At 45.2% G+C, this 26962-nt stretch overlaps 1 protein-coding gene across 1 annotated transcript in view; it reads left to right on the plus strand.

The window, feature by feature from the left end:
• Positions 1 to 26962, plus strand: part of RNF19B (ring finger protein 19B) — a 94402-nt gene that overhangs the window by 42829 nt on the left and 24611 nt on the right. Inside the window, exons 6-7 of the mRNA XM_085648368.1 lie at positions 6762 to 6902; positions 20762 to 20969. Coding sequence (XP_085504494.1) covers positions 6762 to 6902; positions 20762 to 20969 — 349 coding nt within the window. The remainder of the gene's footprint in view (positions 1 to 6761; positions 6903 to 20761; positions 20970 to 26962) is intronic.

The following is a 26962-nucleotide window of genomic DNA, read 5'->3' on the forward strand; positions in this document are numbered from 1 at the left end:
TCTGGTTGTGATACCATCAGCTCATCACTTGTGAGTGAGCTTCAGGTCCTCTCTTTCCAGCCGAATCATATGCCCTTTCTTCCAGACTGACTGGTGATGAGGAACCAATCTGCTTTTCTTCAATTCAGTGACACTTTTTCATGCTGGACAAGCTGTCGTTGAATGAGTCTTTATTGTTCAATTAATTAAAATGGTTACAATATTCTATCAATGAAACGAAGGCTTGTTTAAAATCTCACACAGTTAGCTAAGAATGAAAAGACGTTTAAAAAGATTAAATATAGTAAAAAGGACTATTACTAGAAATATTGTCCTGTCTAGCAGTAAGGTGTTGTACATTGGACTTGTGGTAAAGTTTTATCTTAGTCTCTCTTGCTTGATGGCCGACTGAATGCTGTTATGACTCAGTTTTCAGTTTCAGTGCGGCTCAGATTGCGTCTGTGAATTTCCCTAGTCGGGCCGCAATTTGAGATGTTTTAGCGGAGAAGCACAGGTCTGAAACTTCCCTGCAACTTTGTAGGTCAAGCAACCTCTCACTGACTAACTTTGGGCAGCAGCACAACAGGTGGAGCCAGGATTCACGGTGGTAGTTGCAGAGTCGGCAAGCCACTGAATTGTCCTGCCGGGCCCAAGTTGAGTTCAAATCAGTGATGGGCAAAGCGAGAAGTCTCATGTAGGTGATTCTTCCCCGAGCTGTCACCCTTCCGACAAATGGATTGTAACTCTTAAACGTGCCTCCACTACTGTGAACTAGATGAAATTGTGACTTCAAGCCTGCCATTGCAGCCCGGTCAGCTCAAGATGCCAAAATAAACCCTTTTTTCCAGGTCAAATCATTCTTTCCTAATATTAATTATCCACCCCTAGACCTTAGTCACTCATGATATACAGATAAACCACAGGGGATTGCCCTATCCCCACCAACACATCTGGACAAAAACATAAGAGAACAAACACAAATGATGTGTGAGAAAAGATTTAAATGTTTTTTTGTAGGGAAAACAATGAGTCCCTACATGTGGGGACGTAGTCCCCAGACGTACTTATTTGATTGAGCACCCACAAATCTACCCCAAGTTGACTTTCAAATCGAAACTTTATATTTTCTGGAACATACATAAAACACATCAAACAAACAACAAGAACATAATCATCAGTATTTCCAAATTCCTTTCTACCCATACAATCGAAGGACTGTTGCGTAAATGTATGCGCAACCCGAATAGGAGATAGTCCTGAACACACATGGGAGGATTACTTTCAACCTCTACACATGCCCCAAAAGTGTGTATCCGGGTGTCTTGCATCGGACTTTTAATCAGTCAGACTCCTCCAATTTATGAAGTCGACGTGTTTCGGCCCACTATGTCGGGTCTCATCGGGACATGGGCAAAAAGAACGCCTACAAAATATACTGAAGTAAATGCATCAAATACTCTACATTGCAGACCCAATGCGCCCGATCTCCCGTGCAAGTGACCGTACAAGCACTTGAATAAAAAACACATGGAAATAAAACGTGTAAAAACAGAACCTCATACTAAAAACAGCGACTTGGTGGACTAAGAGGAAAATAAAGCCACCACCAGTGTGCAACTACTGTCATACTTATTGCCCGGTGCAGAAATTCCTATGTACAAGACTAAGTCCGGTTGAGAGCAGGTGCAGAATAGTAGAGTGCTCGAAGTCTCTATAAGGAGAAAATCTCGTACTTGCAATAATGTGCGCGGTCACTGAAACTGGGCAAACGGCGAGCTGGGTGGAAAAGAACATCTGTGAAACTGGCCGCAATAAATGTCTCCAAACAAACTAATCGGACCATAAAGGAAGAAATAACCATGTTAATAACAAAGGGCACGATCCTAAAAGTACTGAAGGGTCCAGAAAAAAAGCAAGCAAGTTACCTCAAGTCAGTGGTGAGTCCCTTCCTCCAAGGGCACACGCTTCGCAGGCCTTCAAAACAATCATGCCGCACTTCCGTGTCCATATGATTACTGGTTCAGGCAAAAAACCAAAAACTGTAATAGCCATCGCCATGCCAAAGAACCCAAGAAGCTGGGTTCCTAAATACATAAAAGAGAAGTGGACCACAATTAAATGCCGTCCCTGTTGTGGGACAACCTGTCTCCCGCTGGCACTTACTCGAACGCAGGGAACTTAGCGGCAACTCCAGGCAGTGGTCCGGAAGATGTGCACTCGGAACTTCGAGTCCAGCGACCGAGTCGTGTGAAATCGTAGTCCGGCCCGGCCCGCCTCTTTAAAGGCATAGTGTCCTTGCGTCTAAAGCCAATGTGCGGTAGAACTGGCGGCACTGGGACCTATTCAGGAAATGACAAACGCTCCAGTGCCTGGAGGGGAAGGGCTAAACGACCCATGTTGGGGGCGTGGCAATGCACCTAGAGACTCCATAACAAACTACAAAGGTGAATGCATTTATGCGTATTGCAATATACTGATGTGTATCACCGAAAAAAGTAAATGGCCATATCTCAAAGTGTAAAGACCTGTCACCAGGCTACCAACTAGCCACCAAAAACGCTGGAGTAATCCCATAAATATTAGTGAAACCTACATTGCTATGCTTGGAAAATCAAACCGTTCAAAACAAACAATAGAACATACAGAGTAATGGAAAAAAGGCTGGAAAATCAATTCTTTACTAGCATATTTCAAAAAGCTTTGTACAATGCGGTACAAAATTCAAATGGACAAGACCTAATGGACTATAACGGGGCCCAAATTTAATCGCATGTATTTAAACCTTTAGTAGCTGTCTCGTACTTTTCGATCATTCTAGCTTCAACTCTATCCAGAGTAGCCTGGAAATTCACCTTATTTGTAGTTTTTTGTGCTACCATCAATACTGACCTTTGAATGTCCTTTTCACCGTGTCCCTGCTGTTGGTAATGTTGTACCAGTGACGCTCCCTGTATTTCACACCTCAGTCTAGCTTTGTGGTGTAGAATGCGTGTCTTCACTGGTTGTATGGTTTTTTCGAAATAGAATATATCACAAGGGTATTTGAGACAATAGATGATAATTGCTACAATTGGAGAAGCTCTTCTGGTAGTGTATCAAGTCGTTAATGGTGATAGATTTTGTGTCACTTGTCGTTTGGCATGCGGCACAATTGTGACATTTAAAATGCCCAGTTACGGGGGGGGGAAGGGGCTCAATTAATGAAGTAGCGAGTCTGGGGACTAGGTTCCTGCATGTAGGGACTAATTTATTGTTTTCCCAAAAAAAAAAAAAAAAACATTTGCATCTTTTAGTAGCTCATGAGTCAGGGTACTTAGTGTTAAAAAGAGATGCATGTTATTTTTCCGCTGGAGTGCAAACACAAAATTGCAGTTTTCATAAAAGCAATGCCAGTGATTCCATTACCTAACATTGAGCTTCAATAGCCACTGTGTGTAGAGCTAACTCCCCATCCAACCCCCCTCATAGACTTCTAAATGCGACCAGTAAGTTGTGCCCCTTGGACCCAAGTTGTCCCTGTGACTGGCTTCAGCCCACTGTGGCTAGTCTCAGAAGAGACTAACCGATCTTTTAGACTGTTGGTTACTCACTGCTTGCAACGATTTATTGCATCCAATAGCTTAAAGTACTTTACTTAACTTTGAAATATCATATCTCCGGTTCCTCTAAATAGATGTCATTTTGGTGTCTAATTTATGATAAAGTATGCTATTTTTAGGCCGTTCCTGGGCAGCGCATGCGCTGCTCTGCGTGGCATGTGCTGCATTCAAGCATGGACTTGAAGCTCCGCTCACTCTCAGCCTGTATTGGCCTGTGTCATTGTCCTTTGGAAACTGTAGCTTTTCACTGGTCAATAGGCTTAGTAGTTCCTCCTTAGTGCCGCCATGTCTCATTTTGTAACCTCATCAGGACATCCCCTGTTACATGTGTTGTTACTCAGTAGGCTTTAATTACAGCATCCAAGCACCATTTGGTTAAATGTTTTTCTCCCCCTGGTGTTGCAGGCAGGACCCACTCTTTCACCAACCCTTTGTATTTTCTTCATAGCAGGGTATGCCATACTGATGCAGTGGTGGTTATGCCTTTAGTGTGTTTGCAGCCCGATGCAGTCTCGTGTTCTCTTCTCTCACCCCCCTCTTCCCCCCCAAACCCCCCCCCCCCATTTCACTTTTTTTGTTTACAAGTGCCGCATTCGGCACTTTCACATATGTTGATCACGCCCCATTCTTTAGGTGAGCTGCGTCTAAAAGACGCAAGGCTGCCATTAAAGTAAAAACGCAGAAAGGGTCACTTTTATAAAAAAAAAAAGCATTTGTTTATCAACTTGACAAACGGATGATTTTTTTTTTTTGTAAAAGCGCCCCCTACAGCGCTTTCACTTTAATGGTGCCACGCCCCTTGCTTTAGACTTGGCTCGTCTAAAGAAAGGAGTGTGACTGACATTAACGTATAAGTGCGACATGGAGTGCTTTTCCACTAATTGCGTTTGCAAGGCAATAGGTCTCCCATTTCGAGAGTTTAAGCTATTGGCAGCAAAATTTACAATGCCAATAGCTCAAACTCTTGTAAATGTGAGACCTATTGCATTGCAAATGCTCGTTTATAAAGTGATGTCAGACTTTTGTTATGTTCTTAACAGTTTTGGTTCTTCTTAACACTTTTTCATTCGACTAAGCCTGACTGCTCTGTGCCGCAGCTACCCAGGACTGAGGTATGGATTTTCTTAAGGAACCTAACTGGACGTGATGGAGACTGTGACATTACCTGGTGAGGTCTCACAACCACACCACATAATAATCCACTTTCCTGCAGACAGATCCTAAAAGAGCACTGAGAACATTGATCTTACCAGAGATCGTCTGATGGATGATCAGGTCTTTATGGGAGTCTCTGGAGCAAAAAGAAAGGCAACTCGGTGCAAAAATGAATCTGCTCATTCTACCTGAGTCAAGGTTGTTACCACTGTTTTGGCCAATTCAGTGCCTGTTCTGGATATCTGCTGCTACTTTGCATTAGTGCACACATTCCCGAAGCACTATTGCCTTCACATTCACGTCTATCATAATAGCCATTTTGTCCGGTCAGTCCTGCAGGACTTTGAGCCCTTCTACAGCTTTGGAAGGCACTCCTTTGGCATCTTTTCATAAGGTGAGAAATCTGTGGTTAGAACTATCCATCAGAACAACAAGTTATTTGGCTTCGTAGTACCCTTTCTGGTGGATACTCCATCTAACTTCATATTCCTCACCACCCTCCCACCTTCACTTTCTGTGAAGTGGTCTACTTTTTCCATCTAAAAAGGTTCAAGTTAAGGAGTCTGCACACTGCCCCTCCTAGTTTTGCAGATGAGCTCCTGGTCTGAAGGCACGGACAAGCCTACAAAAGAAATTGGCGCTTAACTAAGTTTGTGTCAACTTGCACAGCACCACTTAATGGCACGTAAGAGCACCCCTTTCTGAGTTTCCAGATCCCATTACCAGTTCGGAAGATTAACACCAGTCCTGATAAGACCAGTGACATCCTTTCCTTAGAGCTGAGAACAAACCGGGTGCCTGGAGCAAATTTGCTTCTATGACCTGCCCACAAGTATGAAGGGGTTCTGGCCACCTGCTAGGAAAGGTGCAGGCTTCACAACAGAGTAACTACAACTGACAAACGCTTGAGGGAGGAATGAGTTTCTAGGTGATAAAATCAGAGGAAGTGACCAAGGAGCACCAGAAGTACAGGAGCAACAGAAGCTCCTTCCATGATGACCTCTGTGGTGAGACTGCACCCTTCCAAATTGCGTTATCAAAGGGTGTCTATTTCCCCCATCCAGCCCTAAAGGGTCATGTAAGTTGTTCCTCTTCACCCCAAGCCTTAGAGATGTGTCCTGCTCGCTACAGCCGCTGCCCTGTATTGAGAACAGTTGTAGCCATCTATCTGTTCTTTGCAGTTTCTGAGATCTCACTGTCTAACGTCACTTTTTTCTATCCTGGGTCCATTTTTGGGCTGGTGAAGCACGAGGGTTCCTCTTAGTATTTCTGTTGATGGGTTTCAAATTTAAATTGAGTTTTCTAAATTTGAGTAGTCAAACTTGACTTGCATTCCTTTCCTCCAGCTCTTTATGAACTGTATTGATAATGTAAAACACTACAGTGCATCACGTTTGGGTTTTGGTACCTACTGTCTATAGGGGTTTATGTTTAATCTTATTGTGTTCGCTCATACTTCTTCTGGCTTTCCTTTCCAGTCAGCCTTTGCTCCTGAGCAGCTCATTCTTTTGCCTGACAGTTGGGTGCTTCATATCAAAGATGAAGTCTGCACAGAGTGCTTTCTGAAGTCTGGGTTCCGGAAGCATTGTCTGAGCTGCAGCTTGTTCTGGTGCATAAATCAAAAACTAATACACAACATTCTCAAACTGGGAATGTTGTCAAAATATTAATTTGCTGCTGTGAATAATGCAATACTTTTTGGCTTAGAAAAGTATAATGTGCCCCCCCCCCCCCAATGGGGCAGCTCGGTTTACCCATTTTCGCTCCTTTTTTCGGCTCCTTCCATATCTCTGTTATGAGATCGATCGCTTTATCAGCACTGTACTCCAGACTCTATTGATTTCCCAATGTTCTTTGCAACTGCCTCTTTCTCTATTTCTTACCTTGCCAGTGTTGACTCCATTTGCATGTTCTCCTCCACCTCACTCTTATGTGCCCTGTGTTTTTGTTGATGTGCTTTGCTAGACCTAGCTTTCTGCTATTTTTAACTACTTTGAGATTCATATTTGATGGTTTCTTCCATTGCAGGGATCGGGGTGCCCATCATGCTGGCATATGTATATGGTGTGGTACCGGTATCACTGTGCCGCGGAGGAGGATGCGGCGTCAGTACAGCTAATGGTAAAGGAGTGAAGATAGAGTTTGATGAAGAGGATGGGCCTATCACAGGTACTACAAATTTCTCTGTACATCCCTAACAAATACGACTGGCTTAAGTCCCAATCTAGTGTGGCCTTCATTAGCTGTTCATTTACCTTGTGCATGCCATGGATGTCATTCAGTTTGAGGTCTTTCATCTATAAGCCTTCTTACCTAAAAGACTGAAGGCAGTTGCAGATTCCCAGACCACGTGTCAAAGTTGGACCAAAATGCCCACACTACACTGCACAGTGAAGAATTTATATATATATATATATATATATATATATATATATATATATATATATATATTACCTACTGGCGGTCGCCAGTAGGTAGTTATAGTTAGGACCACGTTTCCATAGGAAATCCGCAACATTCTATTTTGAATAACTTTGGCGCCGGTCGACGAATCCTCGCGAATTTTTCAAAATAGGTGGGGCGCTACGCTCCGCTCCTACCCTGAAAGTCTCGGGGGGATTCGTCAAGCGGGGGCTGAGATAAAAGCGGGGGTCCCAAAACACGTTTTTCCCATGCATTTTTCCATAGGACCTTTAGACAGGGCTACAGCCCGAACGGCTGAACAGAATTACTAGAAATTTGGCAGAGAGGTAGTCCTCAGGTCAAGGAAGTGCCTTTTGTAGGTTTGGTGTAAATCTGTTCAGTAGATTCTGAGAAAATAGCCTTTAAATCAATATATATATATCTGAGCCAGCTTACGGTGCGCTTACGGTACGCTTACCGTACGCGTACGGTGGCGTGCGCGAGCGCGTTTCTGATTGGCTCTTAGATCTTAGTAAACATTCGAATCGGCCGAAACCAGGAAGCGGCGGCCGCCATTTTCTCTCTCGCACTGAGAGTGATTTTTAAAATATATAGCCCAAAAACATGTAAAGGGCTGTTTAGACAGCTCCCACACACATAGCCATGTTGAGGGAGTCCCCAAGGCCAAAAACGGAATTTTAATTTTTTCGGTAATTTCGCCGATTACGCTTACCGTACGCGTACGGTAAAAATTTTTTAAAAAATAAATAAATTAGCCACACTCTCTCCACCCCGTGTGCAATTGGTGCCTGAAGGGCACCAATTGTGCATGGCTTATTACACCTGAGAAACTAAAATATTTTTAAAAAAAATAATAATAAAAAAAAATTATCCACACTCTTTCCACCCCGTGTGCAAATGGTGCCCGAAGGGCACCATTTGTGCATGGCTTATAAAATATACAAAAAATTAAAATATTACCTTTCAAAACGAAGTGCATCATATGTCCTCCATGTGCGCACGGTGCGCGAAGCGCATCGTGCGTACATGGCCCATCTAGCGTAACGTGGGCACCGTGCGTGCACGGCACTAACTGCGTAAAGTGGGCGCGCGGTGCACGAAGCGCACCGCGTGCTCACTGTGCGCGCACGGTGCGCGAAGCGCACCGTGCACGCACGGAACTAACTGCGTTAAGTGGGCGCGCACGCCACGAATGGCGTAAAGTAACTTAGCATTTAAAAAACCGTACAAATTCACTGAAAAAACCATAGGTTTCACACACGTTATAGTTAGGAATTAGCATTTAAAAAACCTTGCAAATTCACTGAAAAAACCATGGGTTTCACACATGTTATAGTTAGCGGAAATTTTACTGATAAAAAACCAATGAAATTCCCCCGTTATAGTTAGTGCAGGCAACTATAACTCACGCGACCGCAATCTTCTGCTGATGACATATGTGTCTTTATGAAAAAAAAATATTTGTAATATATGTATAGCTAAAAATGTATGGAAGAAGACATGGGCAAATAAGTGTCTAAATACAGTATTAGCATCAGCAGAGGATTGCGGTCGCGTGAGTTATAGTTGCCTGCACTAACTATAACGGGGGAATTTCATTGGTTTTTTATCAGTAAAATTTCCGCTAACTGTAACATGTGTGAAACCTATGGTTTTTTCAGTGAATATATATCCATACATGCTGTCGGGAACTACAATCTTAACTACCCTACATTCTTCCCACATATGATTGAAAAGCTGGAGAGCAACAGTTATCCCAGATCAAGCACATCTGCTGGGGTTATTTTTAGCCTGTAGACTTGTTTGTATTTTACAATCTACCCTGGCGTTTGACTAAAACTTTAGGTGCATGTGGCTTACCAAGGTAGAGTAATAGAGACCCTTGCGATGGAAGTAGTACCTTTATTGCCACAACTGCCACCCTTTGGCATCTGACCTCCTTTTCAGCTTTTAGAACTTGAGATTTTTTGTTATTCAAGTTTCTCTCTTAGACATGCGGCTTTTTAAATTATTTTTATTATTTTTTAATATATATATTACAGAAATGTCCGTGTAGGCCCCTGCTGCCTTTCCATATGTGTTTTATATTTTTTTTTTAATGGCTCAGGTACCTGTTTGCGTCTGTGCCACATCAGCCACAGTTTTGTGGTTTTTGCGGGAACAGTAGGAACCAGGGAGATTTATCTTGAGTCACTGAGAATGTTTACTAAGTCACTGAGAATGTTTACTAAGCATCTTAAACTGAAAAGTGTTTGTAGTCGGGACCTTGCCAATCCGCTGTCAGCACCCTTTAGAACACTCAGCAGAGGCAGGTTCTCTCAGATTTTCACGGCACGTGTGGAAGGGTCTCCGAGTGCAACTAAGTTTTTCTTCAACTTTCTCAATCTTTGCCTCATGTCAGACAAAAAAGGCCTTTTTCCGCCCATGTGAAACCTGTGGCAAGAAAAGAGTCCCTGTGGGTGATCCACACAAGGAGTGTATTTACTGCTTTTATCCAATGCATGAGGTGAGAGAATGTAAGATCTTCTGCACCTTCTCAAATAAAACCCTCAACGACAGAGAGGGAAGGTTGTTGTGGCTTCAAACCACTAAACATCTGTTGCCTTCTTCTGATGAGGAAGAAGATTGAGCTTCTACATCCCATAAGAGGACCAGATCGAAGGACAGCTCCTCGGGTGAAGGTAGAAAACATCACAAGCCTTCCCAGGACTCCCAAGGCTTCATAAAAAGAGAAGTTGGCTAAACACCCCTATGAGCCGGCGTTCTGTGCCTTCTATGCCAAGAAGGAAGGAGATCGGCCTAGATTCTCTTTGTCAGATCCTGTGAGTAAGAAAACTCTCATTGTCGATGCCGCTTCCTCACTTGTTGAAGACATTCAGCATTCACATCGACGATTCGTCGACGACTACTGCAATCTATGATCCAATACTGTCTCCTACAGTCTCCGGTTCAACGAAGAGGACTCCATCGTCTAAGACAGTCAACGAAAATACCGTTGGCGAAGAACTTGATGACTGACTCGTCAACGAGTGTTCCTTCAACAACAATGGCTTTTCTTCTGACGACGACCCAGTCGGCGACGGAATTTTCATTTCCTGTAGTTTTTGCACTGTCGCCGTCGACTAGGATTACTCAAGTCATCAGAGTAACTAAGACTTTCCTACGGCCACCCAGGCAAGATTTTAGTTGGGTTTCGCCCTTACTTCTGTCACATCTTCTTGAGGGCTATGCAGAAGATAACTATAAGGGTCTTTATGGGGTGGCTCACAGCCCATCTGAGCTCCACGTAAAGTGTCCAGAGGATGAGGACTATCCTGATGAGACGCAATATTACCAGCAGGAGTATATGGATCTGCATCACAGTTATCATTCATATGGTTTTCAGCGAAAGCCGCGCCCCAGGGACATGGCCCATCTACCACCATCACTGAGTCAGGATTTGCAGGCTATGTTGGCAGAGTATCGGCAGAGGTTCCCGCCACAACAGAATCAGCCAAACAGGCCGATACCTCAGACAGATCCTTCAGGTACGCCAGCCGCTCAACTGCCAAAAACACCTGTGAATCTTCTGGACCCCGAGCCAACCGACCCTGGAGTACCAGATGCCTCCTTCGGACCAGGATAGAGTAAGGTGAGTTGCCGGATCAAATCTCTGTTCCTGATCTTTCGGATGATTGTTATGCCAACTCCCTTCTCATCTCCCATCAGATTCTCCTCTGGAGGACTTTGTAGGATTTCATAATTTAATGCAGAGGGCAGCTAACAGGTTTCATCTACCTATTGCGGTCAAAAAGACCGAATGTTTTCAAAGAAGACACACACCAGTTGGTACGCTCCATACCAATTCTAGATTATATATGGCAGGAAGGCATCATAATAATGAAGACACCAGTGTCCATACTACCAGTGTTGCCCCGTATTGAGAACAAGTATGAGTCTCCTGAGGACTCCATCTTGTCTCATCTTCTCATTGGTCACCCCAAGCCAGACTGTCATGTACAAAGATTAAAAAAATCCTGCTACCCCGATTACCACTCTTCAGGATAAGGAAGAGTGTAGGATGGACATTTTGGGGAAATGCCTGTCCGCTCGCAGGGGTACTGTTCATGCAAAAGTTTCCAGATCCAGCATTACGCCTGGGGAATTCACAGGTAAGGAATCTGCAGCTAAATATTGTCTCTACGTGATAATGCGTTACCAAAGGTAAGTAACTTGTTCAACAGAAAGAGCATTCTTGTGGGACACAAGATACCCACCACTAATAGGGAAAGTAAATTGACACAGCAAGGAAACTGGCAGCAGTCAGGGCGACAATGTAGTGGTGTATCACAAATTCACCAGTCCATTTAGTTCTTTGAGGAGCCTCAATGGGAGGATTTGGAGGGGCAGTTGCAACACCAGAGCGTAACTTTACATCAGTTGGTCCTGTCCACCATTCCCCATAGTTATTGCCTGAACAAGGAACATTCCATACTTTTTGGAATAGGTAAAGGCTTTGCTTCTCGGACGCAATAGAAGCAGTGCTTCACTATGCAGCAAGCACAAGGGGTGTACCCTCTGTATTTCCTCATCGTAAAGGGGGAGTACGTTTTGTCCCATACTAGATCTATGAGCACTTGCTAAATCACATCTAACTGATTTAGAATGACAACCATAGCAGATTTCCTTCCACTTCTGTGCCAACTTGCCTACATTGCGACCCTCAACCTTAAGGGTGACTCCTTCCTCATTCATATAGCTCCAGCACATTGCCAGTAAGGTTTGTGGTAATTGGAGTTCATGCCTAATTCAAAGTCTTTCCTTTCGGGAATGATCATAAAACTGCCAGGAATTATACCATCATGCACTCATCACCCAAATACCCACTTGTGCGTGTATCTGTTCCAGTCATGTCTTACCAGCCAATGGTCACAAGGGACTGGCGGGATCCAGTGGTGGAGTAATTACCACAAACTGCAATGGTAGAACAAAGTAAACTTGAAACTGGGCCAATAATTTATGTACCCCTACTACTGTTGACCGTCACCAGGGATGCAAAGCAAGGTAGCCCATATGAACAACCTTGCCATTCAGGGTCAGTGGTCCCGCCAGGAGCACCTCTTATACATTGTTGAGTTCATGGCAGTTCAATTTGCTCTGCAAGTGTTCCAAACCAAAATTCACAACTAGGTGCTACTAAGTCACAACATGACAACCATGTATTACATTTAAAAAAAGAAACGGCACATATCCATACAAGCTAGCTGATATGGCTCAGGCAATGTGGCATTGGTCACTCCGCCATCACCTTTATACCTTTTGGCTGTACACACACCAGGGGTAGTCAACAACTTTGCCTGTCTCCTTAGCCAAAGTTATCAAGCAACTCACAAGATCAGACCCCAAGCTCTTAACAAGTATGTTCCCTAATGGTGAAGCCCAAGCAGTTGATATGTCTGCCACTCACAAGTACAAAATGTCAAAACTTCACATCCGGATGCCCATACCTACAGTGTCTAGGAAACGCCCTCTAAGGAAATATTTCTGGGGTATTTGTTTTTCCACCACTTCCAAGAATCCTCTTAGTGGTACATAAAATGCAGTGGCCACTAATGACATATTCTTATCACACCAGCATGGGCCTGCCAACAATGGTACTCTTCTATTAGAAATATCAATTTGTCCACAAAGAAACTGTACTTGTGTCCAAACTTACTCAATCCACACCAAGTTCATCTGCTGCATTCCAACCCCCATTTACTCAGTTCAGCAGTAGGGTTCCTATGGTTCTAGTATTTGGGTATCTGCAGCCAGCCTAAAAAACGTAAGCACATTCTTGAGGAATCTAGGAAATGCATGTTGTGCTACTAAATGGAAAGTAATGTTCGAGGCATATGAGCTGCAGATTGTACACTTAGCATAGGTCGCCATCTGGTGTTGGGCCCGGATGTTTGCAGTTTGTTTTTCTTCTTGGACAGTCTTTGGAAGTCACGAGTTTGGTGACTCCTCCTTCGGTCCGTACTGCGCATGGGCTTCGGCTCCATCCTCAGATTGTTTTTTTCCGCCATCGGGCTCGGATGTGATACTTCGTGCTCCGGCTTCGAACTTCTACGGTTCCAGCCTCGACGGAAAATCCTCGATTCTTTCAGTTTCTTCATCTCTCGAAGCGGCACTTTCTCCATCCCGTACATCGACACCGGCCTTCGGGCCCTCCGCGACTCCGGTCCCGGCCGATGGAAAGGACTCCGTTCAAAAAGTGCCCAAAATGTGGGTCTAAATTTCCCCACACCGACCTCCATCAGGTGTGTAACCTTTGCCTCTCTCCGGAACACGAGGCTAGAGACTGCCCCGCCTGCAAGTCTTTTCGATCGAAGAAGACCATCCGAGATCGAAGAGCTCGACGCACCATGGCGCACTCATCCTCTGCAGCTCCACCGGACATCTTCGGAGACGACGCCGAAGCTTCGGGGCAAACACACACCGAGCAGGAGGAAGACGTCGTCAGCGCTTCCGAGGCCGACGACTCCGACGTGGAGGACGTTACACCAGCGCAGCGGGCCGCGAGTACTATGCCCCCTCCCACCCCCGCGCCGAAAACCAAAGAGACTCAGGTTATCCCTCGCCTGCCGGCCTGGGCAAAACCAAAACTTCGATCACCCCACCTTCGGGCCCGGTGTCGAAGCCCCCAAAGTCTCATGGCAGCTCGGGATCGAGCCAGCCGACACCCGGTGCCGAAAAACAGCATCCGGCACCGAAGACTGCAAAATCCAGCTCGACTCCGAAACCACCGGTGCCGAAGCCTGGACACTCGGTGCCGACCAAACACAAATCTGTCGGCACCGACGCTCCGGCGCCGAAACATCATTCGACGCCGAAACACCCGGAGACCTCAAAAAAGCATCGCGCACACAGACCATCGAAACCCCCGGTTCCGAAATCACCGGTGCCGACAGACGACTCGACACCATTGGCTCTGTTTACACCAGACCCTTTACAAAAGACTTTGTCCAAAGATCCAAAGACTGGGCTTTTGACTTTAACTACCAAGAAAAGACGCCTTGATGCTCCGGCTCCTCCTCCTCCACCCAAAAGGAAGGACTCTGCTACTTCTCCCCTCAGAGTGCCCTCCCCACCACCGCCTCCCCTACCCCCTCCACCTCCTCCACCGCCTCCACCTCACAGGTCTCCGCCACCTTTACCTCACTACGATCCGGCCCCATCCCCAGATCCGGATGATGGGGATCCGGACAATTACCCGGCGGACGCCCCAATGGATCCCACTCCACCAGGGACCCCAGATCCATGGGAGGATTACAATAACCCTGATATACCCAATGTACCTCAGGACGACCTATACCCATCAAGGCCGTCTCCTCCAGAGGACTCCTTAGGGTTTCATCATTTAGTGCAGAGAGCAGCACACTACCATGGGGTGGACATGCACAGTGAACCAGTAGAAGAAGACTTCCTACTGGATACATTTGATATACAAGACAAATCTACTTCCATTTTACCCATGCTTAAGGGTGTCACCAAGCACGCTACAGAGGTGTTCAAAGACCCTGTCAGAGCCAGAGTACTGAACCCTAGAATAGAGAAGAAGTACAAGGCGGCACCCACAGACCCTGCTTACATCAAGGGCCCTGCTCCCCTAGATTCCCTAGTTGTCTCCACAGCTAGAAAGCGGGCTAACTCCCAATCCTCAGGAGATGCCCCACCGCCAGACAAAGAATCTAAACTTCTGGACGCGTCTGGTAAACGCACCGCCTCCCAAGCTGCAAACATGTGGCGCATTGCAAACACACAAGCACTGCTTGCGCGATATGATAGAGCACACTATGACGAACTAGAGGCTCTTATGCAGCACCTTCCAGAAAAATACAAGCACAAGGCTCATGACCTTATACAGGAGGGTAAACTAATCACAAACACCTCCATTAAGTGTGCCCTCGATGCAGCCGACACTGCTTCTAGGGCCATAAATACCAGTGTCCTGCTTCGCCGCCACGCCTGGCTCAGGATCTCAGGGTTCAAACCTGAAGTCCAGGTATCCATACTCAATCACCCCTTTGACCAGGAAACACTCTTTGGGCCAAAGGTAGACGAAGCGCTCGAAAAGATGAAGAAAGACACAGACACAGCAAAGTCTATGGGGGCACTCCAAACACAAGCCTCCAAACGTTCCTTTCGACGCTCGTCCTTTCGTGGCACAGGCAGAGGCTCCTCCACCGATAACGCCTCTACCTCCTACAAGTCCCCTCCTCAAAATACCTTTTCAAAGGGCAATCAGAGAGGTGGTTACAGGGGTAACAACAATAAGGGCAGGGGCAAAACCAACAACACCCGTTCTGCCACCCCCCCCCGCACAATGACTCCCCTCCGCTCCCCCCAGACCATTCCACTCCGGTCGGGGGCAGACTACAAAACTTTATCCACGTATGGGAGTCCATAACATCGGACAAATGGGTGACCCAAATCATTCGGTCAGGGTACTGTCTAGAGCTAACATCTACCCCACCCAATATCAGACCAAGGCACCGTCCAATGTCTCAAGAACATTCCACACTGCTCAAACAAGAGGTACTCTCACTCCTGCAAAAACACGCTATAGAGCAGGTCCCCGTCAATCAACGAAAGCTAGGGGTCTACTCTCTATATTTCTTAATACCAAAGAAAGACGAGACCCTCAGACCCATTCTGGACCTCCGGCCTCTAAATGCCTACATACATTCAGACCATTTTCACATGGTCACTCTACAACAAGTCCTCCCACTCCTCTGCCAGGGAGACTTTCTCACAACCTTGGATCTGAAAGACGCATACTTTCACATTCCAATACACCCCTCTCACAGGAAATACCTCAGGTTCGTGGTGGACGGGCAACATTACCAATTCACGGTTCTCCCCTTCGGGGTCACCACTGCACCACGAGTGTTTACCAAATGCCTAGCAGTAGTAGCAGCACACCTCAGACGTCAACACATTCACGTCTTCCCTTACTTAGACGACTGGCTGATAAAAGCCACGTCCTACCACCAATGTGTGCAACATACAAACAGCACCATCCAACTGCTCCACCAGCTAGGCTTCACGGTGAACTACCAAAAGTCCCACCTCATACCATCTCACACAAAGCAATATCTCGGGGCCACTATAGACACCTCCAAAGGTATTGCCTATCCAAACTCAGCCAGAATCACAAGCATTCAAGCCTTATGCAAAACATTCCTTCCCCAACACCCTCTTCCAGCAAGAGTGTTCATGAAGCTCATAGGAATGATGGCGTCTTGCATATTTATAGTGCCCCATGCAAGACTCCACATGCGTCCACTTCAAGAGTGCCTAGCACAACAGTGGAACCAGGCCCAGGGTCAGCTGACGGATCTGGTGTTGGTGGACGGCCGCACACATCACTCTCTGCAGTGGTGGAACACCACAAACCTTTCCAAAGGACGGCCGTTCCTGGACCCGGTTCCTCAGGTGATTCTAACAGCGGACGCATCGCTCTCCGGCTGGGGAGCGCACCTCCTACACCTCACAATGCAAGGTCTATGGACGCCACAGCAAAAATCGCTCCACATCAACCATCTGGAGCTCTTGGCGATCTTTCTAGCCCTAAAATCTTTCCAAAAACAAATTTCGGGCAAAGCAGTCCTCATTCGCACAGACAACATGACTGCGATGTATTATATACAAAAACAGGGGGGGACACACTCTCCCCAGCTCTCCCGCTTAGCCCAGAGCATATGGAGATGGGCAATTCCCCAAAACATCTTTCTCCTGGCACAGCACGTTCCAGGAGTACAAAACACCATAGCAGATCTGCTCAGCAGACAAACGCAACAACTACACGAATGGGAACTGCATCCACAAGTTCTTCACCCATTCTTCAAACAGTGGGGGCATCCTCAAATAGACCTTCGCCACCCACGAAAACAAAAAATGCCCAAGCTTCGCCGCCAGATACCCACACCCATTGTCCAAGGGCAATGCGATATGGATGAACTGGTCAGGCAGATTTGCATACGCCTTTCCACCTCTCCCACTAATTCCATTAGTGGTCAGGAAGCTACAACAGCACTCCCTCACACTCATTCTGGTAGCTCCAACGTGGGCCAGGCAGCCGTGGTACACCACGCTACTACAACTATCAGTGGTACCACATCAAAAACTGCATCTATCCCCATGCCTCCTAACCCAGAACCATGGAGAAATCAGGCACCCGGACCCAGCTCAGCTCAACCTGGCGATCTGGCTCCTGAAATCTTAGAATTCGGATACCTTAACCTTCCCCCTGATTGCATGAACATCATCATGGAAGCCAGACGTCCTACCACTAGAGCATGCTATGCCGCAAAGTGGAAAAGATTTGTAATTTACTGCCGTAACAATACAATCAACCCCCTAGATGCATCCATACAGCACATCATATGCTATCTGCTCCATCTTCACAGGTGTAACCTGGCATATTCATCCATACGCCTACACCTAGCAGCGATCACTGCTTATCTACAAAACAGACAGCATTTGTCACTCTTCAGAGTGCCCGCTATTAAAGCCTTCATGGAAGGCCTTAAACGAGTAATTCCTCCCAGGGCACCACCTTCCCCTGTATGGAATCTAAATTTAGTTCTTACACGACTAATGGGTCCGCCCTTCGAACCAATGCACAAATGTGAGCTACAGTTTCTCACCTGGAAAACAGCTTTCCTTGTAGCTATCACTTCACTTAGAAGGGTTGGTGAAATACAAGCGTTCACCATACAGGAACCCTACATACAAATGCATCACAGCAAGGTCATACTTCGCACAAATCCGAAGTTTCTGCCCAAAGTCATTTCCCCCTTCCACCTCAATCAATCAGTGGAATTACCTGTCTTCTTTTCGCAACCCCAATCTGTTGCAGAAAGGGCCTTACACACACTTGATGTAAAAAGGGCGTTACTATACTACATACAAAGAACGCAACCCTTCAGGAAGACTAAACAATTGTTCGTTTCCTTCTCTCCACCACATAAAGGCAACCCCATTTCAAAATCAGGGATAGCTAGGTGGATTGTAAAATGCATACAAATTTGCTATCAAAAGGCAAAGAGAACATTATCTGTTCCCCCTAAAGCCCACTCTACAAGAAAGTTAGGGGCTTCTATGGCTTTTCTAGGGAATATACCCTTAGATGACATCTGCAAGGCAGCCACATGGTCTACACCGCACACCTTCACAAAACACTACTGCGTAGATGTGCATTCCAAGCAGCAAGCTAGGGTGGGCCAGGCTGTACTAAAGGCACTTTTTCAAACAGCTGCAACGGATACCGGTGGTCGCCGCTAAGGTTGGGTACTGCTATATAATCTATGCTAAGTGTACAATCTGCAGCTCATATGCCTCGAACGGAATATGCTACTTACCAGTATGCATCTGTTCTTGGCATGTAGAGCTGCAGAGTTGTACACGCCCACCCGCCTCCCCGGCTACCTGTATCCGTTCCAGTACATCTTATTTAGATACAACACATGGGTTTCTCACTGTTATTACTACGCTCCATCATTTCCCTGTTGGCGAAAAACAATCTGAGGATGGAGCCGAAGCCCATGCGCAGTACGGACCGAAGGAGGAGTCACCAAACTCGTGACTTCCAAAGACTGTCCAAGAAGAAAAACAAACTGCAAACATCCGGGCCCAACACCAGATGGCGACCTATGCTAAGTGTACAACTCTGCAGCTCTACATGCCAAGAACAGATGCATACTGGTAAGTAGCATATTCCTTACTATACTACTCAAAACAATTGACACTCTTGCGGTCATTGCTCAGCACATCTACCATCTGCTCAATTTTCAAAAAGCAGGTTTGCCTTAAATCTTTATTATCATTCATTTATCGTCCGTCACCACACACCTTGCTTGACTATTCAAGCTTGGAAGGAATCACAGGTTGGACAAACTATACTTAACTTTGTTCCAAACTTCTTCGCCCTCTGCTTGAAAGCTAATGCTTTCTAGTTCGGGATACTGTTTTTCAATCTGTACTCTGCATGTGATCTACAGCTGCAAACAGAAATAGTTGTTTAACAGTTTGCAGCTAGTAGTGTTGTTGATTCATATGCTTCCTACGTGTGTCCCCAGATAAGAGTAGACTGGAAGATGTCTCCTGTAAATTGCTTAATGTTTCCATCTACGTTTTGGTAATACTTTTGTAGACAGATTTCCTAATGCTCTGCACCTCTATGCATACCCTTGATTTTTAGGGTGGATGCAATCACAAATGAAGTCTGTTTCCTGGTGTATTGTGGGTCAAAGAAAAGATGTTACTGTTGCAGAAATTATAGTATTTAATCTATAGACCTCTTATGGATAGAAGGCTGAGCCTGCCTTGCCAGGATACCAACTTTCAACCCACTGAGCCACCCTGTGGGACGGAGATGCCTTTTTATTGGGGATATACCAGGGCTGCAGTACTAGGGTCTGTCTTCTCTAAGGGCCCACAGGTAAAGCTGCTTGTTTTAATGTGCATCCCAGATATTGATAATTGTGGAGTACAGTCATCCTAAGGAATCTTTTACAGCCTCCGCAGCAACAAATAAGGATATTTGTACACAGATCTATTGCTGCTGAAGGGCTTGTATTTAGACTCCAGTTCCTGAACCAGTTTTGAGTTCTCCTTGGTACCACCAGGACAGGTCTTCATTATTCCTTTCATTCACGCACATTCAGCATGTTGGCCGCTGACTGCACCAGAATGTCCCTTCTAGACCCTTCTTCACTTGCTAGTGCTGCAAAACAATGGTAACTACTTGTATTGGGAATTGTTTCCTTCAGGTGAAATAATTAGAAAAGCACTCCTTCTTTTAACATCCCCTTCCATTCCAGCTAAACACCTGAAATTGGTTCCTTAAAATGTTGTGGTTTATTTCATCAAATGCCAAAAGGGCATATTTGCTATGAGGGAGATTTTCAGGTTAGTTACGCCCTCCATCTTTTAAAAACCGTATAGTCTTGTTCACGCCGAAAACCAATGCAACTCATTGATTTTATAGAGGTTTCATTTACGGAATATTCTAGACTTTAGTCTCCGAACCCTTCTCTATAGGGACCACGTGTTTAAACTTTAAAATGGAAAAAATCATGAGGAAGAAAGACTTGGCTGAAAAAGTCTGTTGCCTAATGATAGATTAAAACTATTGTGTGCTTCATGCCTATCCTGTTTACCCTTCGATGTTCTTGCTAAGTTTAAACCGATTTTCTCCCCTGGAGGTGGCCTTTGGTTAAGGGGAAAATTTTGTGTCTGAGTTAGCCAAGACTCATCACACCAGGGAGCTCTGCATGCTGTTGCCAGATAGCTGCCAAGCTCTTATAGTGACCACTCTTTCACGCCTCCTTATCTGTTCTCAATTGATGCTCGTATACACTTCACATACTGCCATTCCTCTGAACATCCTGCTCTTTCGATACCTTAAACAAATGCACTGGTGACCTGCTTTCATTGTACTTAAGATGAAGAGGAACTTATCCATTACTAGTGAAGTTGTTCCTCCCAAGTATTTCTTGCGTGTCTTAATATGAGTGCCATGCGTGTCATTTGTTTGCCATAAGTCTGTAGACTAATGTCCCCTTTTCTACTTACAGTGGCAGATGCCTGGCGTGCCCTGAAGAACCCTAGCATTGGTGAGAGCAGCATTGAGGGGCTGACTAGCGTGCTGAGTGCTAGTGGGAGCCCTACGGATGGCCTGAGTGTGGTGCATGGAAACTACCTTGAGACGGCCAGCTTTGCTGCACTCTCCGGAGGTGCCCTTTCTGGGGGAGCCTTAGCTGGTGGAAAAGGGAAATATAGCAAGTAAGTTAACTCCATCTCACGATCAAGCTGTAAGCATAGTCTGGACAAGAAAGGGTTTAGCAGTCTTTGCCATCTTTAGACAATCCCACCTCCAAATTAACCCTTTGTCTACTAGAAATCCCCTGTTTGTAGCACACAGTAGCCCACGTTGATGCATCTTTTGTGATCCACGAGGTTCTTTCCACCATTGCTACAATTTGACTTTACGATGAAGCCCCTGCTCAGTGAGGCAATAAAGTCTTTTATATTGTGAGGTAGGGAAGGGGGCCTTTCATGCTTGGTTCCAATTGGCCTAGAGAATACTGTGGATATCACTAGGAAGAAGTCGACCCGCTGCTTTGATTTGTTGTGGATCGATATTTGTCCCAGTCTAAAAATGTTGACATGTTTATATAATTTAATTTGTCCCTTTCATCACAATATATAAGAAAAAAAACTATAAATATAGTAATGGTAGAAAGCTTTGTGCTCACATTTGAGGACCAAACGAATACAAGTCCAAGTCACCTTGAATATAAAGCCCATCTGTTGACATGTTCTACAGGAGAAAAGTGCTAGAGTTGATTGGAAAAAGAGGAACAGAACACCTAGAGTTCCAACATCTTTTATTCTATGGTTGAAAATGCTGACACTGATTTCCCCCTCCCAAATTGGAAGATAAATACTATTTTTAAATTAAAGGAGCAGCAGAGGGAATTTCCTTTAACCCAGAAATATCCACATTTTATATGGCTGAATAGAAAACCTTTTTAAATCAATATATAATAGATGTATATAATTTTTTTATTTAAAAAAAAAAAAAAAATGTAATCCAACAGGTCTATAGATAATGTTAAAATCTGGAATCAGTAAGTAGACATCTTCTCAGTAGAGGAAATTCCACAAGATAAGTTTCATGAATGAATGAGCATCAGATAACCGAATAATCCGGCATCAACAGCAGGAGGTAAGGGATACACTGCAAGATATTTGGATCCACGAACAGGATGGCCCAACAAAACACTACCTTGTGTTGTAAAATTGCCCATTCAAGATAATATAGATATAGCTTGCATTTCGGTCTATTTTTGTTAATCAAAAGACTTAACACGGAGAAAGACCACTTTAAATATACCGACATCATAGTAGGATAAACTTTCTAGAAAGAGACTTTTGGAAAAGAAAAAGCTGAAAATCAAGAAACCAGTCTGTTATACACTGAGACAGACTAGTGGAAATTATCAGACCCGGTTAAACTCTCACTAGTTCCTCACACTAATAAAAAGGAGAAAATTGTGCCAATAGTTTGCACCCTTTAAATACCATCAAATGCTCAGTCCAAAAATGCCCTTTGCATTAAAGGAAAATAAAAACTTAATATACATTCAGTACAAAGGTATTATAAATGTAGAAACTGTTCAGTCTACCAAACAGTCAGAGGTGACTGGATTTCATATAGAAATTAGAACATAATCCACAGTTTCTTTAATAACTAATTGAACAAATGGATTTTATGGCATTGTTACCCTGCAAACATTCTGTACATTGGAAAGACCTTAAGAGTCAAAATTAACTCGTTCAATATAAATCAAAGCCCTCTGGCATGCCATTGCATGCACCAGAATCTCACAGAAAATAAGCTGATATGGACCGTTCTAAGGTTTTTTTTTTTGGCAATTTTAAGAAGCACATAACTAACACAGAAAAAATGTGTTTGGGGCATATGAGCTGTAGATCATATGTTTTAGCATAGATCACCATCTGGTGTTGGGCTTGGATGTTTACACTTAGTTTTTCTTCGAAGAAGTCTTTGTAGTCACGAGATAGGTGACTCCTCCTTTTGGTGATAGTGCGCATGGGCATCGACTCCATCCTTAGATTGTTTTTCTCCGCCATCGGGTTCGGATGTGTATTGCTGCACTCCGGTTCGGTATCTTTTTCGAACCACTTTGACACACAGTCATCTACCCTCAACAGTATTGTCTTTCGATTGCAATTTCCTATTCGATGCAAATCGTAAATTTGTGAAAACCGTTGATCTGGAACTTCGAGGCGGACTGTCGGGCCTACCCATGCTTACACGCCAGCAGTCGATGGAACGGACTCAATTTAAACTATGCCCTGGGTGTCGAGCTAAGTTCCCGCGCACTGACCTGCACCAGGTTTGCAACCTGTGCTTATCCCCGGAACACGACGAAAAGGACTGCGAAGCGTGTAGATCGTTCCAATCGACAAAGACCCTTCGTGACCGTCTGGCTCGACGCCACAAAATGCAAAGTACTGGACATCTTCAGTGAAGATTCACAGGTTCCCTGTACAGAAGTAGAGGTTAAGGAAGAAGAGCCGGTCTCAGTCTCTGAAGCCGACTCCAACATGGAGGAAGACCTGAACATCACCCCGGGTCAACGTACCGCGAGTACAGATCTCCATGTGACCACGCATCCCGAAAAACCTAAGGCTCTGGCATCGCCCCCGGGCTCGGGTCGACACAGACCAAGTTTCTAATGCCCCGCCCTTTGGCCCAGCTAAGAAACATAAGGACAAGCCTTCCGGCTCGAGCCGGCCCCATTCCGGTACTGAAACAACACATTCGGCACCGAAACATAAGCCGCCACATGTGCCGCTCCCTAAACCACCGGCACAGAAAACACCTTCGACACCGAAGACCTCGGAGCCGAAAGCCTGCATCAGAGCCGGAATCATCCACACTGAAATCTTCGGCTCCTAAAAGCTCTGAGCCGATACCCTCCGCCCCGAAACGTTCGCAGCCGAAACATCGCGCTCCGAAAGATTTAGATTCTAACAGACCAAATGTAAGCATTTGTACTCGGAACATTCAGAGTATAAGGACCTTCATAAAGCTTCCCCTCCAAAACCCACTCCTAAGGAGAAAGATACTCCTTCCAAGGTTCTTCCATCCGAAGACCGTTTTGGACCCAAAACAGACGAGACTCTGTATCGATCCCAATACTGTAAACCTTACAGCCACTCTTCCAAAGAAACGGAAGATGGATTTCTCTGAAGATTATCCTAAACCTCTGAAGAAGGACATGGGTACTAACCCTCCTCCCCCTTACATACCTCCTCCACCTAACCCACATTTGATAACCACACCATCAAATTCGCCACCACCCACATTTTCACCTCAACCTCAGGATGATAATTATGGGGACTGGGATGAGGACGAGGATCAGGACAATACCACAAGACCCAGACATTCCACATGACATGGATCCATGTGAAGATTACAATAAGGACCCAGATCACAATAATGATCCAGACCTGTACCCCTCAAGACCCTCCCCACCTGATGACATTCTAGGCTTTGCACAGCTTATTAACAGGGCTCCTCAATACCACGGGGTGGAGCTACACCTAGACCCTCTAGAGGAGGATTTTCTTGTGGAGACATTCACTCATTCACAAATGTCCGCTAATACTGTGTCCATACTCAAGGGCATTATAAAGCATGTAGACTAGGTATTTAAGGACCCAGTCAGAGCCAGAATACTGACCCCGAGAGTGGATAAAAAGTACAAGCCCACTCCTACAGACCCTGCATATATTAGGGGACAATGGCCTTTGGACTCTCTTGTCGTCGTATTTAACTCCCGTAAGAGAGCTAATTCTCAAACTACAGGCGACGCCCCTCCTCCTGATAAGGAGTCTAAATTAAAAGATGCATCAGGCAAACGAGTTGCCTCACAGGCAGCTAATCATTGGCGAATCGCCAATGCTCAGGCCCTGTTAGCATGCTACGACAGAGCTCATTTTGATGAGTTAGAAAAACTCATCCAACACTTGCCTGATGAATATAAGACAAAGGCTAACTACCTCATTTATATGGGAAGCTTATACCAATACTTCCAAAAAATGTGCACTGGAGGCAGCAGATACAGCATCTCGTGCCATCAACACCAGCATACTATTACGCAGGCACACTTCGATTCTCTGGGTTCAAGCAGTAGGTCCAATCCTTTATACTCAATCAGCCCTTTGATAAAGAGCATCTTTTTGGGCCAACAGTCGAAACTTCACTTGAAAAGGTGAAAAAGGACACTGCAACTGCTAAATCCATGGGGGCCTTAAAGTTACCTTCCAGCAGGGGTTCCTTTCGCTTCTCCTTTTATAGAGGTGGCTCAAAAAGTGTTGTCAGTAACTCCCTCCCTCCTCTTCAAAAAAAAAAAACCAACCAATCCACCTCCTCCAGAGGTTATTTTCGAGGAGGCTACAGCGGAAATAACAAGGGAAGAGGCAGAGGTAACTCCACCTGCACTTCCCCTGCCAATAAGCAATGACTTCCATCTACTACCCACGATCATTAAACACCTGTCGGGACGTCTCTCACAGTTCCTACCTGTCTGGAATTCCTTCACCACAGACAGTTGGGTATTACAGATTATCCAGTATGGTTATTGCCTGGACCTTAGATGCACTCCCCCCCCAACTCTCCTTCCAAAAGAGCGTGCAATGTCACCAGAATATCTCACACTCTTAAAACAAGAGGTTCTCTCCCTGTTACAAAAACGTGCAATAGAACCATACTATTACACCATCAGGGTATGGGGTGTACCCCCTCTACTTTTTGATTCCAAACAAGGACGGCTCTCTCAAGCCTATATTAGACCCCAGACAGCTAAACCTCTATATTCAATTACATCAATTCCACATGGTCACACTACAACAGGTGCTCCCACTGCTTCAACAAGGTGACATCCTTTCTACACTAGATTTAAAGGACTCCTACTTCCATATTCCCATTCACCTGGCTCACAGGAAATATCTCAGGTTCGTGGTAGACGGACAACACTACCAATTCAAAGTTCTTCCGTTCGGTGTAACTACAGCACCCAGAGTGTTCACCAAATGTTTGGCAGTAGTTGCAGCACACTTGAAGACCACACATTCATGTATTCCCTTACTTGGACGACTGGCTAATAAAAGCCAAGTCACTACACAGCTGCATACAACACACTCGCAAAACAATTCGGCTGCTCCACGACTTGGGATTCACTGTAAACCTCACCAAGTCTCATCTCCAACCTTCCAGCATGCAAGCATACCTGGGAGCAACAATAGACACTTGCAAGGCTATAGCATACCACAACCCTGTCAGGATACGCAACATGCAAACCCTGATTTCACAATTTCAGCTTCAACACTCATTACCAGCCTGAGTGTTCATGAAACTCATCGGAATGATGGCATCTTGCATTCTACCCGTTCCTTACGCAAGACTCCAAATGCGTCCCCTACAAGAATGCTTGGCATGTCAGTGGAACCAGGCTCCAGGTCAGTTAACCGATCTGTTGGTAGACGGCCGCACACATCACTCTGCAGTGGCCGAACACTCAAAACCTTTCCAATGCGCGGCCATTCATCGATCAGGTTCCACAGATAGTGCTAACAGCAGACTCATCGCTCACTGGTTGGGGAGCGCATCTTCAAAAACACACCATTTAGAATATATGGACCTGACGACAAAAACAACTCTACATAAACCATCTGGGGCTGTTAGCTATTTTTTGGGCATTGAAAGCTTTTCAACTACATCTAATAGGCAAAGATCTCCTAGTTCGTACTGACAACATGACAGCAATGTACTTCATACAAAAACAGGGAGGGACACACTCTACAGCTTTCACACCTAGCTCAAAGCATATGGAAATGGCCCTTACCTTAAAAGATATATCTCCTTGCAGAACATCTCCCAGGGGTAAACAATCAGATTGAGCAGATCTGCAGTCAGCAAAGACAGCAGATCCACCAATGGGAACTACATTCTCAAGTTCTCCTGCCATTCTTTCAAATGTTGGGCTACCCAGAAATAGACCTGTTCGCCACACACCTCAACCCAAAATGCCCAAACTTTGCTTCCAGGTATCCACACCCATTGTCCAAAGGCAATGCCCTATGGATGAATTGGTCAGGGAAATTTGCTTACGCTTTTCCACCTCTCCCCCCTAATTCCATTAGTTCGGAAGCTCAAACAACATTCCCTCACAATGATTCTA

This window comes from Triturus cristatus, chromosome 3_2 (genome assembly GCF_964204655.1).
Source record: "Triturus cristatus chromosome 3_2, aTriCri1.1, whole genome shotgun sequence".
Lineage (NCBI taxonomy): Eukaryota > Metazoa > Chordata > Amphibia > Caudata > Salamandridae > Triturus > Triturus cristatus.